Genomic DNA, 16,778 nt, shown 5'->3' with positions numbered 1-16,778 from the left:
TGTCTGTGTGGGTTTTCTCCGGGTGCTCCAGTTTCCTCCCACGCTTCAAAAATGTTTGGGTTAGGTGGACTAGCCGTGCTAAATTGTTCCTTAGTGTAAGGGGAACTAGCTCGGGTATATGCATGGGGTTATGAGGATAGGGCTTGGGTGCAGACTCGATGGGCCAAATGGCCTCCTTCTGCACTGTAGGGATTCTATGATTCTATCTTTCAGACTGTGGGAGGAAACCGGAGCACCCGGAGGAAACCCACGCAGACACAGGGAGAACATGCAAACTCCACACAGTGACCCGAGCTGGGAATTGAACCCAGGTCCCTGGCGCTGTGAGGCAGCAGCTCTACCCACTGTGCCACCGTGCTGCTCCGATTGAGAATGATGAGGGTTAGGGTTAGGGTTAATGAGACACGATTGTAAACAAGGTGAAAATGGACTCAGTAATTTCTGAGCAGATTCATTTCCAAACACAGCCTGAATTTTCAATTCTGTGTTTGAAGGAACGGTTCCTGGGCAGATATTTGTCTGGTTTCATTGAGGTGTTTTGTCTCGGTGACAGTCAGGAGCTGAGTTAGTTCCAGAGAATCTGTGCAGGACCTGCAATTATCAACTCACAAAATCATTCTCACAATCTTTCTCAAAGGCAGATATTCAAATCAGTTTTAAGTATTTCTGAATTCAAGAACTGGGTTCCAGCCAGAAGATTATTATTTTTTCCAAAAAGTATACTTTATTTATAAAATTGGGGAAGTACATTAATAACAGTACACACTCACACAATACCACACAATATAATCCAACAGATTCCCCAGGACACTGCCTGGGATGGAACATTTAAATTATAAAGAGAGGCTGGATCGGACTGAGTTGTTTTCTCTGGATGTGGAGATGCCGGCGTTGGACTGGGAAAAAACACAGTAAGAAATGTCACAACACCAGATTAAAGTCCAACCAGTTTATTTGATAGTAAACCCACAAGCTTTCAGAAACAGTGTTCCTTCGTGAGGTGTGTGGGAGGTTCTGATCTGATCGAAAGCTTGTGGGATTACTATCAAATAAACTGGTTGTTTTCTCTGGAGCAGGGGAGACTGAGGAGCGACCTGAAGTTTATTTATTAGTCACAAGTAGGCTTACATTCACACTGCAATGAAGCTACTGTGAAAATCCCCGTGACCTGATTGAAGTGTTTAAGATAATGAGGGACACGGACAGGGTGGATTAGGGAGCAGCTGTTCCCCTTAGTTGAAGGGTCAGTTATGAGGGGACACAAGTTAAATGTGAGGGGTGGGGGGTTGAGGGGGGGATTTGAGGAAAATGTTTTTACCCAGAGGGTAGTGAGGGTCTGGACTGCGCTGCCTGGGAGGGTGGGGGAGGAGGATTGTCTCACATCCTTTAAAAAGTACCTGGATGGGTACTTGGCACACCATCACATTCAGGGTTATGGGCCAAGTGTTGGCAAGTGGGATTAGGGAGGAGGTCAGGCATCTCTCATGTGTCGGTACAGACTCGATGGGCCGAAGGGCCTCTTCTCCGCTGTAGGATTCTGTGATTTTGAACTTCTTCCAACGTGTGACTCTCTGAGTTGCCTGACTACACTAACAGTTACAGTTTATATTTACAGATTATTATTATATTTCATGTTCTGTGTTGCTGACAGCCTGGGGGCTTTAACATGGAGCGGGGGGAGGGGGGGGGATTCCAGCCTCTCAGTTTAATGGAGTGGGAAGGCCCCACTCTGTGGCCTTTGCAGTGACTGTCCCCGGAGTTAGTGTATCCCTAACCTGGCCCTTATCGAGTGACACCAGAGAGGGTTGTGCAGATCCGGGGGGTGTAAGATGAGGAAAGGCTATATCCTGGAGAGGTGGAACATTGTCAGGGTTAGATTCCTTATTGAGCTGCTTGTTTATAGGTTCTGCCAAGCTGGGAGGAGGAACAGAATCGGAGAAGGAATGAGCAGGAGTTACAGGGTATGTAGTAAACAGTGAAAGCCACTTGATGGGGCTGTGGGGGAGCAGAATCACTCACTAACACTGACTATTTGTCTCAGAGGCGGTGATGCTATCGATCGGATTTCTGTTCCGTGTTGTGGCAATGACTGTCTGACAGTCTGGTCTACAATTAAAAACATAAGAAATAGGAGCAGATGAAGGCCACTCTGCCCCTCAAACCTGCTTCACCATTCAGCCAGATCCTGGCTGGCTGTCCATTCTTTCCCGTTGAAACCAGGTTGTTCTGTAGCTGCAGGAGGAGGAATGTGACATTCCTGTCATTGGTACAATGTGTAAAAAACGGCAGCAGGGCAGCACGGTGACACAGTGGGTTAACACTGCTGCCTCACAGCGCCAGGGACCCGGGTTCGATTCCTGGGCTTGGGTCACTGTCTGCACGTTCTCCCCATGTCTGCGTGGGTTTCCTCCGGGTGCTCCGGTTTCCTCCCACTGTCCGAAAGACGTGCTGGTTAGGGTGCATTGGCCGTGCTAAATTCTCCCTCGGTGTAACCCAAACAGGAGCCTGAGTGTGGTCACTAGGGGAATTTCACAGTAACTTCATTGCAGTGTTAATGTAAACCTACTAATAAATAAACTTGAATCAGTCACTGAATTAATGAATGTGTAGAAGGTGAAGGAATCTAATCGCCCAACAATTAAAAGAGTCAAGGTCATTGTTGTGGGGTCATTTATGTTCATTTACAGATTGGGATGATTTATTATTTGCAGTTTATTCACTGCTCTACACTGAAAACACACTCTTACACTTGCTGAGAATCTGAGGTGATTTTTATTCTGTTTTATTCTGTTTGCAGTCCGACTGAAATTGATTATTTTTATTTCAGTGGTTTTGATGATCGAGACAGGATGTATTCAGCCGGTGACTCCAGCCAGTCTGTTATTGAGTCTCGGGGAGTCTGTGTGTCGTATGGAAAACTCAATGCGCTCAATAACTTTAACCTCACTTTGCCTCAGGGGCAGATGTAAGTCGTGTTGCTGGATTATATCTGAATGGATCGTTGTTATAATATCACTAATGTACTCGGAAATTTATTTCTGTTAATTTGCCAAGACTCATTCGCTGCCTGTTTTTCTCCAGGGAATAACTTGGGTGCAGAAGGAATGTCGGGAGTTACTGTGTGTCCCGGGTCTGTGTCTGAAACATTAGTCCCATGTATCATAACCTGTTTCGGGGGGCCTTGAGCCACTGATCTGTGGGTGAGGCGGATTGGCCAAGCTCCATTGCCCCTTAGTGTCAAGGGAACTAGTCACAGAATCCCTACAGTGCAGACAGAGGCCATTCGGCCCACTGAGCCTGTACCAACCACAATCCCCCCAGGCCCTATTTACCCAGCTAATCCCCCGATACTAAGAGGCAACTTAGCATGGCCAATCAACCTGAACCGCACATCTTTGGACTGTGGGAGGGAACCAGAGCATCCGGAGGAAACCCACGCAGACACGGGGAGAATGTACAAACTCCACACAGACAGTGACCCAAGCCGGGAATCGAACCCGGGTCCCTGGCACTGTCAGGCAGCAGTGTTAATCACCACGCCACCCCATCTAGCAGAGTAAATACGTGGGGCCTGGGTGGGATTACTGTTGGTGCAGGGTGGATGGGCCAAATGGCCTCCTGCACTGTAGGGATTCTATGATTCACTGTGAAAACCCAACTCAATATGGAGGTCACTGAATCTTGGGCGTAGTTCACGTGCTGGAAATCATGACCCAGTGTCGACAAGTTTTCCCTTTTTACAGCTGAACAATTAACACAATGAGGTGGAATTCCTTCCTCCTTCGAGCTGTGTTGATGTTTTTTTTCAGCCTTGCAGTATTTCCAATGTTACGGAGCAGAGAGAAAGTTTGGAGCTGTCCTAGAACATGAATACCCAACTTCTGAACACAGACAGTGACAAAAGTTATCAGATATTATCTCACAGGCTGTGGGTGAAGAGAATCTGGTATTTTGTAGTGAGTTAGCAGCGAGATACAGAGTGTGTAAGAACTTGTTGACTGAGAATCTGCTTCCCCCAGATATGGACTGCTGGGTCCCAGTGGCTGCGGGAAAACAACATTTTTGCGTTGTGCTTTGGGAAGATTACGCATCTCAAAGGGAACAATGACAGTTCTGGGAAAACCTCCAGCATTCCCAGGACATGAGGTACCAGGGAAGATGGTGGGATACATGCCCCAGGTACAAACCTTCATGTCTCTTCCGACTTTGCAAAGGTTACTGTTTTCAATGGTTTTATATTCTGAAATGGAAAGGATTCTGAAAACATGGCTGTTGGCACAAACATCTTCAGGGAAAATTGTGTTAAACCAATGTGCTTGCGCTCTTTGAAGAGATAACAGCCAAGAGGATTGCTGAGGGTAATACTGGTTATGTGGTGTGTAGGGACATTCAAAGCGCATCGATAAAGTGCCACACAACTCATTGTGAGAAAGTTACAGCTCATGAAACGAAAGGGATATTGGCAACCCGGATAGGAAACTGGCTGAATGACAAGACTCAGAGAGTGATAGGCAATGGATGTTTTCCAGGTTGGAGGAAGGATGTGCTGGAGATCCCCAGGGCTCAGTGCTGGGATTCTTGTTCTTCCTGAAGTAAATTGATGACCATGGTGACAGGGAACAATTGCAAAATCTGAGGACAGTACAACGTTTGGGAAGACTGGGAACTGTGAGGAGGACAGTGTAGAAATTCAGATGGACTTGGACAAGTGGTCGGAGTGGGTGGACAGCCAACAGACACACTTCAATGCGGAGAAGTGGGAAGTGATTCATTTTGGTGGGAAGAACATGGAAAGACACAGGAGACATTTGTAAAGGGGGTGCAGGGTTAGAGGGACCTGGGTTTTATATGCACAAATCATGGAAGGTGGCAGGATAATTTGAGAGTATGTTTAAAACATGCAGTATCCTGGGCTTTATTCAGACAGATAGCGAGTACAAGAACAAGGAAGTTATGGTGGACTTGTATAAAACATTGGTTAGACCTAAGCTGGAGTATTGTGTTCAGTTTGCACACCGCACATTAGAAAGGATGGAAAAACATTAACAAGAGAACACAGAAATGATACACAAGAACCTAGTTCCAGTGGTGAGAATCTCCAATTCCAAAGCTCGATTGGAGAGGTTGAGATTGTTTATCCTGAAGCAGGTAAGGCAGGGGGGAGATTTCATAGGGGGACTGGAGAGAGTAGATGGAGACAAACTGTTCCCTTTTGTAGGAGGATTGAGAATCCGAGGGCACAGATTTAACGTAATTAGCAAAAGAAGCAATGACAACACGAGGAAAAGATGGTTAGGATCTAGAAAGCACTGTCTGAGAGTGTGGTGGAGACAGATTCACACAGCGAGTGGTTAGGATCTGGAATGTACTGTCTGAGAATGTGGTGGAGACCAGGTGGAAAGATTTCTAGACAGGGAGGGGGCTTGGGATTATACTCTAACAGAACTAGTTCAGGTAAGCTGGGATGAATGGCCTCCTTTACTGTGGACTGTACTAGTGTGTAATTTCATGAGTTAAAATTTATTTACTATATATTGCTCTGTTTAATATCAGTAAATACTGGTTTTTGTTAAACTCTAACAGGAGTTAGCGTTGTACAATGAATTCAGCATTGAGGATACATTCTGGTTCTTTGGGAGAATCCATGGTCTGATCAACAAAGATATAAAAACTCGCCTCTCGTTCCTCCTTAACTTTCTCAATCTTCCCGACAAGAATCAACTTGTCAAACACCTGAGGTACGTGTGTTTTTATAATGAATATTTCCAAATTCAACAGTCAGCAACTGCTGTGAGTGGGGAAATCCCACTGCCCCCCACCCCCCGTCCCACTGCCCCGCACCCCCCCGTCCCACTGCCCCACACCCCCCATCCCACTGCCCCCACATCCCCCCGTCCCACTGCCCCACACCCCCCGTCCCACTGCCCCCCACCCCCCCGTCCCACTGCCCCCCACCCCCCCGTCCCACTGCCCCGCACCCCCCGTCCCACTGCCCTGCACCCCCACCCTGTCCCACTGCCCTGCACCCCCCCCGTCCCACTGCCCTGCACGCCCCCACCCTGTCTCACTGCCCCACACCCCCACCCTGTCTCACTGCCCCACACCCCCACCCTGTCCCACTGCCTCACACCCCGCCCTGTCCCACCGCACCCCCCACCCTGTCCCAGTCACACCCTCGAGCTTGGGACCAGTTGTGGTTTCTATAAAGTTTCATTCAAATGTTTGCTGAGTTTTAAATAATATCCCAGACAGCGAGAGATTGACTTCACTTCCAGAGTCACACCCGGGAAAGCTTAGCAAGGCTAAAAACTTCCCAATTACACCTGGGAACAGGGAGAGGAGGGGGGGAGGGAGGAGGGGGAGCTGGGTGAGGGGAGAGGGGGAGGAGGGGGAGGAGGGGGAGTTAGGGGAGAGGAGAGGGGGAGAGGGGGAGCTGGGTGAGGGGAGAGGGGGAGCTGGGTGAGGGGAGAGGGGGAGCTGGGTGAGGGGAGAGGAGGAGGAGGGGGAGTTAGGGGAGAGGAGAGGGGGAGGAGGGGGAGTTGAGTGAGGGGAGAGGGGGAGGAGGGGGAGTTAGGGGAGAGGAGGGGGGGAGCTGGGTGAGGGGAGAGGGGGAGGAGGGGGAGGAGGGGGAGAGGAGAGGGGGAGAGGGGGAGCTGGGTGAGGGGAGAGGGGGAGGAGGGGGTGCTGGATGAGGGGAGAGGGGGAGTTAGGGGAGAGGATAGCAGAGTTGCTGTCAGATTTCTCAGGTATTGTGTGAAATTCGTAAAGAAGATTGGATATTAAAATTAACTCCAAACTCCTCCCGAATCTGGATTGCTGCCAATGGCGGGAAATCTGTTGCCAATTCCATGGAAACAGGTTTAGTCACAAGTTTGGGAAGTTGTATTGAACGTGTAGTTACTGGCTGGTAATGTTGGAAGAATCCATTTACCTGGGAGATATTCACTATATTATCAATAATGAACAGTTTGATTAATCAGTGAGTTTCTGATTGGTTCTTAGTGGGGGTCAGAAACGGCGAATCTCTTTGGGAGCTGCTCTATTCCAGGAACCACAGCTCCTCCTATTGGATGAACCAACTGTGGGAGTGGATCCCGTATTACGATGCAGGTAATAACACCGAGACACATTATCCAGGACATTCCTGGAACTCCTACTCATAAACCAAAAGGCAGGTTCCTCCAATTGAATATTTTTTCTGATAAAAATTTTTGGGTGAAATTTAAAACATTTGCAGCAAATTATATCCCAGCTCTGCTGGTAGTAGGGATAGTAGGGATAACCCTGGGAATTATAGGCCGGTGAGTTTGACGTCGGTGGTAGGGAAGTTAATGGAAAAAATACTTAGGGGTAGGATGTATGAGCATTTGGAGCGTTGCGATCTGATTAGGGATACGCAACATGGCTTTGTTAGAGGGAGGTCTTGCCTTACGAATCTGGTGGAATTCTTTGAGGAGGTGACAAAAACGGTTGACGATGGGAGAGCCGTTGATGTCATCTATATGGATTTCAGTAAGGCGTTTGACAAAGTCCCTCACGGTAGGCTGGTAGAAAAGGTTAAGGCGCATGGGATACGAGGCCAGGTAGTTAGGTGGATTGAGAACTGGTTGGGAAATAGGAGACAGAGGGTAGTTGTGGAGGGTACCTTGTCGGGCTGGAGGCCAGTGACCAGTGGTGTGCCGCAGGGCTCGGTACTGGGACCTCTCCTCTTTGTAGTCTACATAAATGACTTAGAAGAGGGAGTAGGTGGTGTGATCAGCAAGTTTGCTGATGACACCAAGATGGCAGGGTTGGCGGGTACAGAACTGGATTGTCAGGTGATACAACAGGATATAGATAGGTTGGTGCAGTGGGCAGATAGGTGGCAGATGGCATTTAATCCTGACAAATGCGAGGTGATGCATTTTGGAAGGAATAATGCAGAGAGGAGCTATGTGATAAAAGGTAGGCCGATTAGGAGTATAGACGTACAGAGAGACCTGGGAGTGCAGGTCCACAAATCCATGAAGGTTGCGTCACAAGTGGAGAACGTTGTTAGGAAGGCTTATGGGATGTTAGCCTTTATAGGAAGGGGCTTAGAGTATAAAAGCTGCCGTCTAATGCTTCAGTTATACAGAACGTTGGTTAGACCGCATTTGGAGTACTGCGTCCAGTTCTGGTCACCTTATTACCGGAAGGACGTGGAGTCTCTGGAAAGGGTGCAGAGGAGGTTTACCAGGATGTTGCCTGGCATGGGGGGACTGGGTTACGAGGAGAGACTGAGGAGACTGGGGCTATTCTCCTTGGAAAGAAGGAGATTGAGAGGGGACATGATAGAGGTATATAAGATACTGAAGGGAATAGATAGAGTTAATAGTGAGAGACTGCTCCCTAGACTGGGTACGAACACAAGAGGTCATCACTTAAGGGTGAGGGGGGGGAGGTATAATTTGGAGGTAAGAGGAAGGTTCTTTACACAGAGAGTTGTGGGGGTCTGGAATGCGCTACCGAGTAGGGTGGTGGAGGCAGGAACGTTGGACTCGTTTAAGATGCAGTTAGATAGGCATATGAGTGAAACGAGAATGGAGGGATATGGTAGGGGCTATTAAATAGGGTTAAACCTCGGGAGACACCGGAAGGGCAGGCTGTATGATTAATATTTTTTGTCTTTATTCCGCAGGTGGAGGTCCACCTCGTGTCAAGCGAGGGACATGCACACGGCGGGTCGTGCGTGGGCTGCTCTTGGAAGTCCAGGAGTGGCCTAGTACTTCGTGTCGGTGTGTGTGCTTGATCCTGGACCGATAGACGGGCACCACAACAGCTCAGTGACTAGCACTGCTGGCTGTGCAGATACATGGATTTGGGCCTGTGTCTGTGGGAGTTTGCGCATTCTCCCTGTGGTTGCGTGGGTTTCCTCCGGGCGCTCCGGTTTCCTCCCACACCCCAAAGATGTGCTCTTAGGCTAATTGGTTTCCACCAAATTGACACTATTTCTTCCCTGAATCTGACTGAGTAGGGTCCCATTCGTAGACATGCAGGGTAGAATAGGTGTAGGGCGATGCGGCGGCGCGGGCTCGTTGGGCCGAAGGGCCTGTTTCCCGTGCTGGGTTGTTCTTTGTTCTTTGTTCTTTGCTCTCTTATCCTGTCTTTGTTTGGAGTCTTTCGATATATGTATTAGTTATATCCAGCCCATTCTGGGACACCCACCTAAAACCATCTCCCATTGGCTCAGTGGTGTTGGAGCTGCTTGTGTAGTCTCGATAATTAACCAAAGTGTCATCCCGATTCCAGATGGTATAGGATAGAATAGAAGCTGGCCACTCAGCCCATCGACTCATCTGACCCAGAGCCTAACCTCGTTAGCCCATATATTTACCCTGCTAATCCCCCGGCCTGCACATCTTTGGACACTAAGGGACAATTTAGCGTGGCCAATCCACCCTAACCTGCACATCTTTCAGGCTGAGGGAAGAAACACACACAAACACGGGAAGAACATGCAGATTCCACACAGACAGTGACCCAAGGCCAGAGTTGAACCCAGGTCCCTGGTGCTGTGAGACAGCAGTGTGAATCACTGTGTCACCGTGCTGCCCTGGGTCCCTGGCACTGTGAGACAGCAGTTTGAATCACTGTGTCACCGTGCTGCCCCGGGTCCCTGGCGCTGTGAGACAGCAGTGTGAATCACTGTGTCACCGTGCTGCCCTGGGTCCCTGGCACTGTGAGACAGCAGTTTGAATCACTGTGTCACCGTGCTGCCCCGGGTCCCTGGCGCTGTGAGACAGCAGTGTGAATCACTGTGTCACCGTGCTGCCCCGGGTCCCTGGTGCTGTGAGACAGCAGTGTGAATCACTGTGTCACCGTGCTGCCCCGGGTCCCTGGCACTGCGAGACAGCAGTGTGAATCACTGTGTCACCGTGCTGCCCCGGGTCCCTGGTGCTGTGAGACAGCAGTGTGAATCACTGTGTCACCGTGCTGCCCCGGGTCCCTGGCACTGTGAGACAGCAGTGCTAATCACTGTGTCACCGTGCTGCCCCGGGTCCCTGGCACTGTGAGACAGCAGTGTGAATCACTGTGTCACCGTGCTGCCCCGGGTCCCTGGCGCTGTGAGACAGCAGTGTGAATCACTGTGTCATCGTGCTGCCCCGGGTCCCTGGCACTGTGAGACAGCAGTGTGAATCACTGTGTCACCGTGCTGCCCCGGGTCCCTGGCACTGTGAGACAGCAGTGTGAATCACTGTGTCACCGTGCTGCCCCGGGTCCCTGGCACTGTGAGACAGCAGTGTGAATCACTGTGTCACCGTGCTGCCCCGGGTCCCTGGCGCTGTGAGACAGCAGTGTGAATCACTGTGTCACCGTGCTGCCCCGGGTCCCTGGCGCTGTGAGACAGCAGTGTGAATCACTGTGTCACCGTGCTGTCCCGGGTCCCTGGCACTGTGAGACAGCAGTGCGAATCACTGTGTCACCGTGCTGCCCCGGGTCCCTGGCGCTGTGAGACAGCAGTGTGAATCACTGTGTCACCGTGCTGCCCCGGGTCCCTGGCGCTGTGAGACAGCAGTGTGAATCACTGTGTCACCGTGCTGCCCCGGGTCCCTGGCACTGTGAGACAGCAGTGTGAATCACTGTGTCACCGTGCTGCCCCGGGTCCCTGGCACTGTGAGACAGCAGTGTGAATCACTGTGTCACCGTGCTGCCCCGGGTCCCTGGCGCTGTGAGACAGCAGTGTGAATCACTGTGTCACCGTGCTGCCCCGGGTCCCTGGCACTGTGAGACAGCAGTGTGAATCACTGTGTCACCGTGCTGCCCCGGGTCCCTGGCACTGTGAGACAGCAGTGTGAATCACTGTGTCACTGTGCTGCCCCGGGTCCCTGGCACTGTGAGACAGCAGTGTGAATCACTGTGTCACCGTGCTGCCCCGGGTCCCTGGCACTGTGAGACAGCAGTGTGAATCACTGTGTCACTGTGCTGCCCTTATCTGCAGTATTTTGTTCTTGTATTTTTAATATCGATATTGGAATTCAGCTTTCTTCACTGTTGTGTGGAAATTCCTGCTGGACATTTTGATTTCTGGGTTTTGAGTTCAGTGCAACCTGATTTTATCTGTGATTTTTAAAAATTCTTCTCTTCAGCGTGAGTCCCACTGTGAGTAGGTGTTGGACTGTGATCAACACCTCAGAACAAGGAGCTAATAAATAAAACACATCGTCACTTAGAAGGGGGTAACTGTTAAAATAGATAAGCTGAATGTGAGAGCCAGTCAGATATAGAGACAGGTGAGTCAGCGCCTGGAGAAGTGCCATGCAGTACTCACACTTAAAACAGGAATAAAACAGAAACATGTTGTGTCAAATAAAATAGAACATTTAAGCTAAAACGAGAGGGAAAACAAGGAGGATTTATTTTAAGCAGTGAGTTGTGCTTTGATTCAAGGGCAGTGGAAGCAAATTCAATAAAAAACGGCAAAATACTGCAGATGCTACAATCTGAAACAAGGACAGAAAATGCTGGAACATCTCAGCAGATCTGACAGTGTCTACGGGGAGAGAGCAGAGCCGGCAAACTTAAAACATTAACTCGATTCTCTCTCCACAGGCGCTGTCAGACCTGCTGGGATTTTCCAGCATTTTCTGTTCTTGCTTCAGATTCAGTGACAGGTTCCCACGGGGAATTGGAGAAACACTGGAAAGGGGCAGTTTGCTGGGACGGAGCAGGGGGAGTGGGATGAACTGGAACGCTCTTACAAAGGGCTAGGACAGACACAATGGGCCGACTGGCCTCCTTCCATCCCCATCCCTGATTCCAAAATGCGCATCAGTGCGATCAGCGTTCACAGAGAGAATTGTCCATTCCCTCCACCTGCAGAAACTGATAGACCTGCAGCAAACACTCCATCTCCCTGTGTGTGGGGGGTGGGGGGGGGGGGGGGGGGGGTGGGGGGGGGGCGGGGCCGGGGGGGGGTCACCAATGTTGCTGTTTGAAGAAGTTGGTCCTCGAGAGGGAGTTTCTGTCAGGCTGGAAGTGACCCAGTGACGGTGTGGGTTGTGGTTTTTTTGGCCTTGATATTGTCCCCAAGCTGCTGTACTGGTCACCATGGCGATGCACGCCAGCTCCTAAGGAGGGGATATTGAATATTCTGAAACCAATGTGATCATTAGTGAGTGGGAGGTTCAATTTCCCATCCCTATTTCTGGACATCGAAACAGCTGAGTAAATCTCACTGCTTTCACAGGCTGAGATTATTTAATTAACCAGTGACCCAGATCCCATCGTACAGAGTCTTTGATAGAATAGAAATCCTACAGTGCAGAAGGAAGCCATTCAGCCCATCGAGTCTGCACCAACAATAATCCCATCCAGGTCCTGTTCCTGAAATCCTACATATTTATCCTGCTAAACCCCCCCCCACCCTGGTACCAAGTGGCAATTTACCATGGCCAATCAAACTAACCAGTACGTCTTTGGACTGTGGGAGGAAACCGGAGCACCCAGAGGAAACCCATGCAGATACGGGGAGAGTGTGCAAACTCCACACAGACAGTGACCTGAGGCCAGAATTGAACCGGGTCCCTGACGTTTTGAGGCAGCAGTGCTAACCCCTGTGCCACCATGCTGCCTTTAACCGGACAATCACTGCCAGCATACACATCTGCAGAATCCTGGCAGTATACTGGGGAAGATTAGGTGCCAGAATTTAGAAAAAGGAACTCCTTGAAAACACCACTGTTTCTCTAGTTAGGAACAGACTAGACTTAATATAAGGCAGCACAGTGGCACAGTGGATTAGCACTGCTACCTCACAGCACCAGGGACCTGGGTTCAATTCCTGGCTTGGGTCACTGTCTGTGTGGAATCTGCACATTCTCCCCGTGTCTGTGTGGGTTTCCTCCGGGTGCTCCAGTTTCCTCCCACCCTCAAAGATGTGCTGGTTTGTTGCGTTGGTTATGCTAAATTCTCTATTAGTGTATCCAAATCAGAGTGCGGGCAACTAGGGGATTTTCACAGTAACTTCATTGCGGTGTTATTCTAAGCCTACATGTGACGAATAAATAAACTTTAACTTTGAAATTGTATCCTGGAATTTCAAACTGAAAATGCTGTTTCTAACAGTTCAGTGGTTCCTTACTAACTATTTAGAAATGTTACAAAATTATGAATACATGTATCCAGCGGATTTGGTAACTTTTCCCGTTTATATTTGGAGGATATGGCAACATCTGATCGATGTGGTAAAAGATCGAAAGGTATCAGTGATCATAACAACACATTACATCGAAGAAGCAAGTCAGGCCAATATGGTAGGATGTGTCTGTCTTGCTGTTTGATAATGTGTTTACCTTGATGTGAACATCTGAATGAGCACAAAGTGGAACTGAGTAAACTTATTCCACACATCTCCTGAGAGGTGTGTGAGTGAGTGGGTGAGATCTGGGACATCTGTGCAGACATCCCTGGAAACGGTGAAATTTCCGAGCAGGCGATGACCAGAATTCTCCAGCTGTTCACACCCTGCCAGCGAGATTGGAGAATTTGGCACTCAGCCAAAACCCCATTCACTGCAGCGGGACTGGAGAATCCCAGCCGTGGACGAGGTCAGGGAATGCAATCCAATGTTTCAGTCTTCACCCATCCTCACTCTGACCCAAACCATTCAAATAATTCCTTATTCTTTCATATCCCTTTTCCCAATTTCTTCTCCATTCACATTGAATTCCCAGAATATTTGCCTTTTGTATAAAGCTTGGTTCCGAAGCCTTCCGTAAGTTGAGGGTGTCCCTGGGATAGATTCCATGGAGAAGTTCACCTTCCCCCACCGGCAGGTTTTGAGGTGGGAGGGGAGTGGATGGGGGAGTGAAGTGTGATGTGAAGGGTTCCCTCTGGGTTCCTGCCCATTCCAACCACACGGTGACTTTACACCAGGGTGTGGCAGGGCCTCAGACAGGGGGCTTTAAATGGCCAATTAATGGCCTCAGAGGAACCATTTCCTGCCTAGACTCAACGTTCCGGCTGATGGGAAGATTGAACCTCCGTGTGGAGGAAGGTCAATAAACAACAAACTTACATCTCAGGCAGGAAGTTTATTTATTCATTACTGTCACAAGTAATGTGTATATTAACACTGCAGTGAAGTTACTGTGAAAATCCCCTTCTCACCACACTCCGGCGCCTGTTTGGGTTACACTGAGGGAGAGTTTAGGCCAATGCACCCTGACCAGCATGTCTCTCAGACCGTGGGACGAAACCGGAGCACCCGGAGGAAACCCACACAGACACGGGGAGAACATGCAGACTCCGCACAGACAGTGACCCAAGCCGGGAATCGACCCCGGGTCCCTGGTGCTGTGAGGCAGCAGTGCTAACCCACTGTGCCACCGTGCCGCAGGGGTTGGTGGTGGTTTGGGGGATTGGGGGGGTGGTTGCAATCCGCAGTGATGTGTCCCCCCAACCATCCTGCAGATCGCGGAGAACAAGACTTCACATCCCAAAAAATTCAGGCCTTGTTCCCAGGACAACCTCCCTGAGGAGGAAAAGCAGAAATTCTCCAACACCTTTCAGTATTCAGCGCCGTAACACAGAAAACTCAATCAAATCTGGAATTAAGAACCTACTGATGACCGTGAAACCATTGTCGATTGTTGTAAAAACCCACCCGGTTCACTAATGTCCTTTAGGGAAGGAAATCTGCCGTCCTTACCCCGTCTGGCCTACATGTGACTCCAGAGCCACGGCATCGTGGTTGGCTCTGAACTGCCCTCGTGGACAGTAAATGTTGGCCCAGCCAGCAACATTCCCACCCGGTGAAAAACAAATTGCCTTTGATGTGTCTGGTTCAGGGGGTCTCTCCTCCTGTGGTATTTTGTTAAACAATGATACTCCTCTGGGTCTCTGTGAACACAGAACGATGGATAAGATTTTCCTTTGATTGACTTTCCTGTGGATTGCCTCAGGTACACTCCTGCCCTCTGGCCCTTGAATAAATTCTGCATTTGTATCTTTGACTAATGTATTCCGGTGTTCCTCAGGTTGGGTTGATGAGGGATGGAAGTCTCCTGGCGGAGGGCCCACCCGATGAGTTAATAAGTTACCACCAGGTTTCGGTAAGTCACTTTGACCCACCGATTGATTGCCCGGATGTGAACTCACGCTCAGGTTAATGTTATCTTTGCTGTTATTTATTTCAGACCCTGGAGAATGTCTTCCTAAAACTGTGTCAGGCCTCAGACCAATCACTGCCTGAATCCAGACCGACTGTCCGTGAGAGGAAGAACAGGCACTTCCGAGAAAAAGACGAGGAAATTCCAATAATCACTCAGGAAGATGCTCAAAATAAACCTGAATTCACAGGTTTTTAAAGTTTATTTATTAGTGTCACAGTAGGCTTACATTAACACCGCAATGAAGTTACTATGAAAATCCCCTAGTCTCCACACTCCAGTCCCTGTTCGGGTTACACTGAGGGAGAATTTAGGCCAATGCACCCTAACCAGCACGTCCTTCAGACTGTGGGAGGAAACCAGAGCACCCGGAGGAAACCCGCACAGGCACGGGGAGAATGCGCAGCATCCACACAGACAGTGACCCAAACCGGGAATGGAACCCAGGAGCCCGGCACTGTGAAGTAGCAGCGCTAACCCACTGTGCCACTGCTCACTCTGCCTGCCTCTCACACTCCCTTTCTTTCCTTGTCTTTCCTTTCTCTCTCTCCCTCTCTCTCCGTCTCTCTTTCTCCGTCTCTCTCTCCGTCCCTCTCTCTCTGTCTCTCTCTCTCCCTCCCTCTCTCCAGTTGGTTTTCATTCCGGAGCCCACGACACTCTGTCAAAAAGAATCCAGCTGTTGTATATCACATCATCATACGGGCGTGGGGGGGGGGGGGTCTCGGCACACCGGCAGAACCCACCCACTCACAGATCGGGCGCCATTTTTAAAGGGCTCCCCGGTTGGAACCTGAGTAAACATCCCCCCTCGAGCCCACCACGGAGGTCTCAGGGGCCCCTCCCCAGTCAGCACTCTTCCTGACCCACCCAACTGTCTGAAGCAGCACCCCCCCACTCCCCCGCTCCCCCACCCCCCCCAGCCCCCCACTCCCCCACCCCCCCCACTCCCCCACTCCCCCACTCCCCCCCCCCCCACTCCCCACCCCCCCACTCCCCCACCCCCCCCCCCAACTCCCCCCCCCCCACTCCCCCACCCCCTGTCAAAACTGCTTAAACTTTGTCAAAGCTCTGGAACTTTGATAAAGGGTCATCAGGATTCGAAATGTCAGCTCTTCTCTCTCCTGACGGATGCTGCCAGACCCGCTGAGATTTTCCAGCGTTTTCTCTTTTGGTTCCAATTCTATCACCCTCCCCCCCGTCCCCCCCCCCTCCCCCCCCGTCCCCCCCCCCCCTCCCCCCCCGTCCCCCCCCGTCCCCCCCCCCTCCCCCCCCGTCCCCCCCCCTCCCCCCCTTACTGTGTAGCAACTGGAACACAGAATCCAGTTTACTCACACTCCCTATTCCAGAGCTGATGAAACAAATCCAGAGTCAATCCGAGCCTCTCTCAATGCTGAGATCAGTCTGAGCAGGGGGTGGAGCTGAAACATTTGAGTCAGTGAGTTCTATTTCACTACCGTCAGCCCCTGTGCAAAAGGCTCTTTTTGAGACTAAAATCAGAAATGTCTCTTTTCTCTGCACACTGGCTGTCACTCACTGTTATCCCTGCCCCAAGTCTTGAGCAGAAATGTCATTATTATTGCAGCATCAGTCCCAGATGTAATCTGTGATTTCCAAATTGTTTATAAAAGGTGTGTGTGAGGCTTGGGG

The 16,778-nt window shown here is 50.2% G+C and overlaps 1 protein-coding gene across 1 annotated transcript in view; it reads left to right on the top strand.

Moving 5' to 3' along the window:
• The first annotated feature begins 2,836 nt into the window (after positions 1-2,836).
• abch1 (ATP-binding cassette, sub-family H, member 1) overlaps positions 2,837-16,778 on the top strand; it is a 37,100-nt gene continuing 23,158 nt past the window's right edge. Inside the window, exons 1-7 of the mRNA XM_080199707.1 lie at positions 2,837-2,965; positions 4,020-4,179; positions 5,584-5,738; positions 7,003-7,110; positions 13,181-13,274; positions 15,000-15,074; positions 15,159-15,321. Of these exons, the coding sequence (XP_080055833.1) occupies positions 2,850-2,965; positions 4,020-4,179; positions 5,584-5,738; positions 7,003-7,110; positions 13,181-13,274; positions 15,000-15,074; positions 15,159-15,321 (871 nt within the window). The 5' untranslated portion in view covers positions 2,837-2,849. The remainder of the gene's footprint in view (positions 2,966-4,019; positions 4,180-5,583; positions 5,739-7,002; positions 7,111-13,180; positions 13,275-14,999; positions 15,075-15,158; positions 15,322-16,778) is intronic.

The sequence above is a fragment of the Carcharhinus amblyrhynchos genome, chromosome 12, assembly GCF_965287045.1.
Source record: "Carcharhinus amblyrhynchos chromosome 12, sCarAmb.v2.hapA, whole genome shotgun sequence".
Lineage (NCBI taxonomy): Eukaryota > Metazoa > Chordata > Chondrichthyes > Carcharhiniformes > Carcharhinidae > Carcharhinus > Carcharhinus amblyrhynchos.
This window is presented reverse-complemented; position numbering and strand designations above follow the sequence as displayed.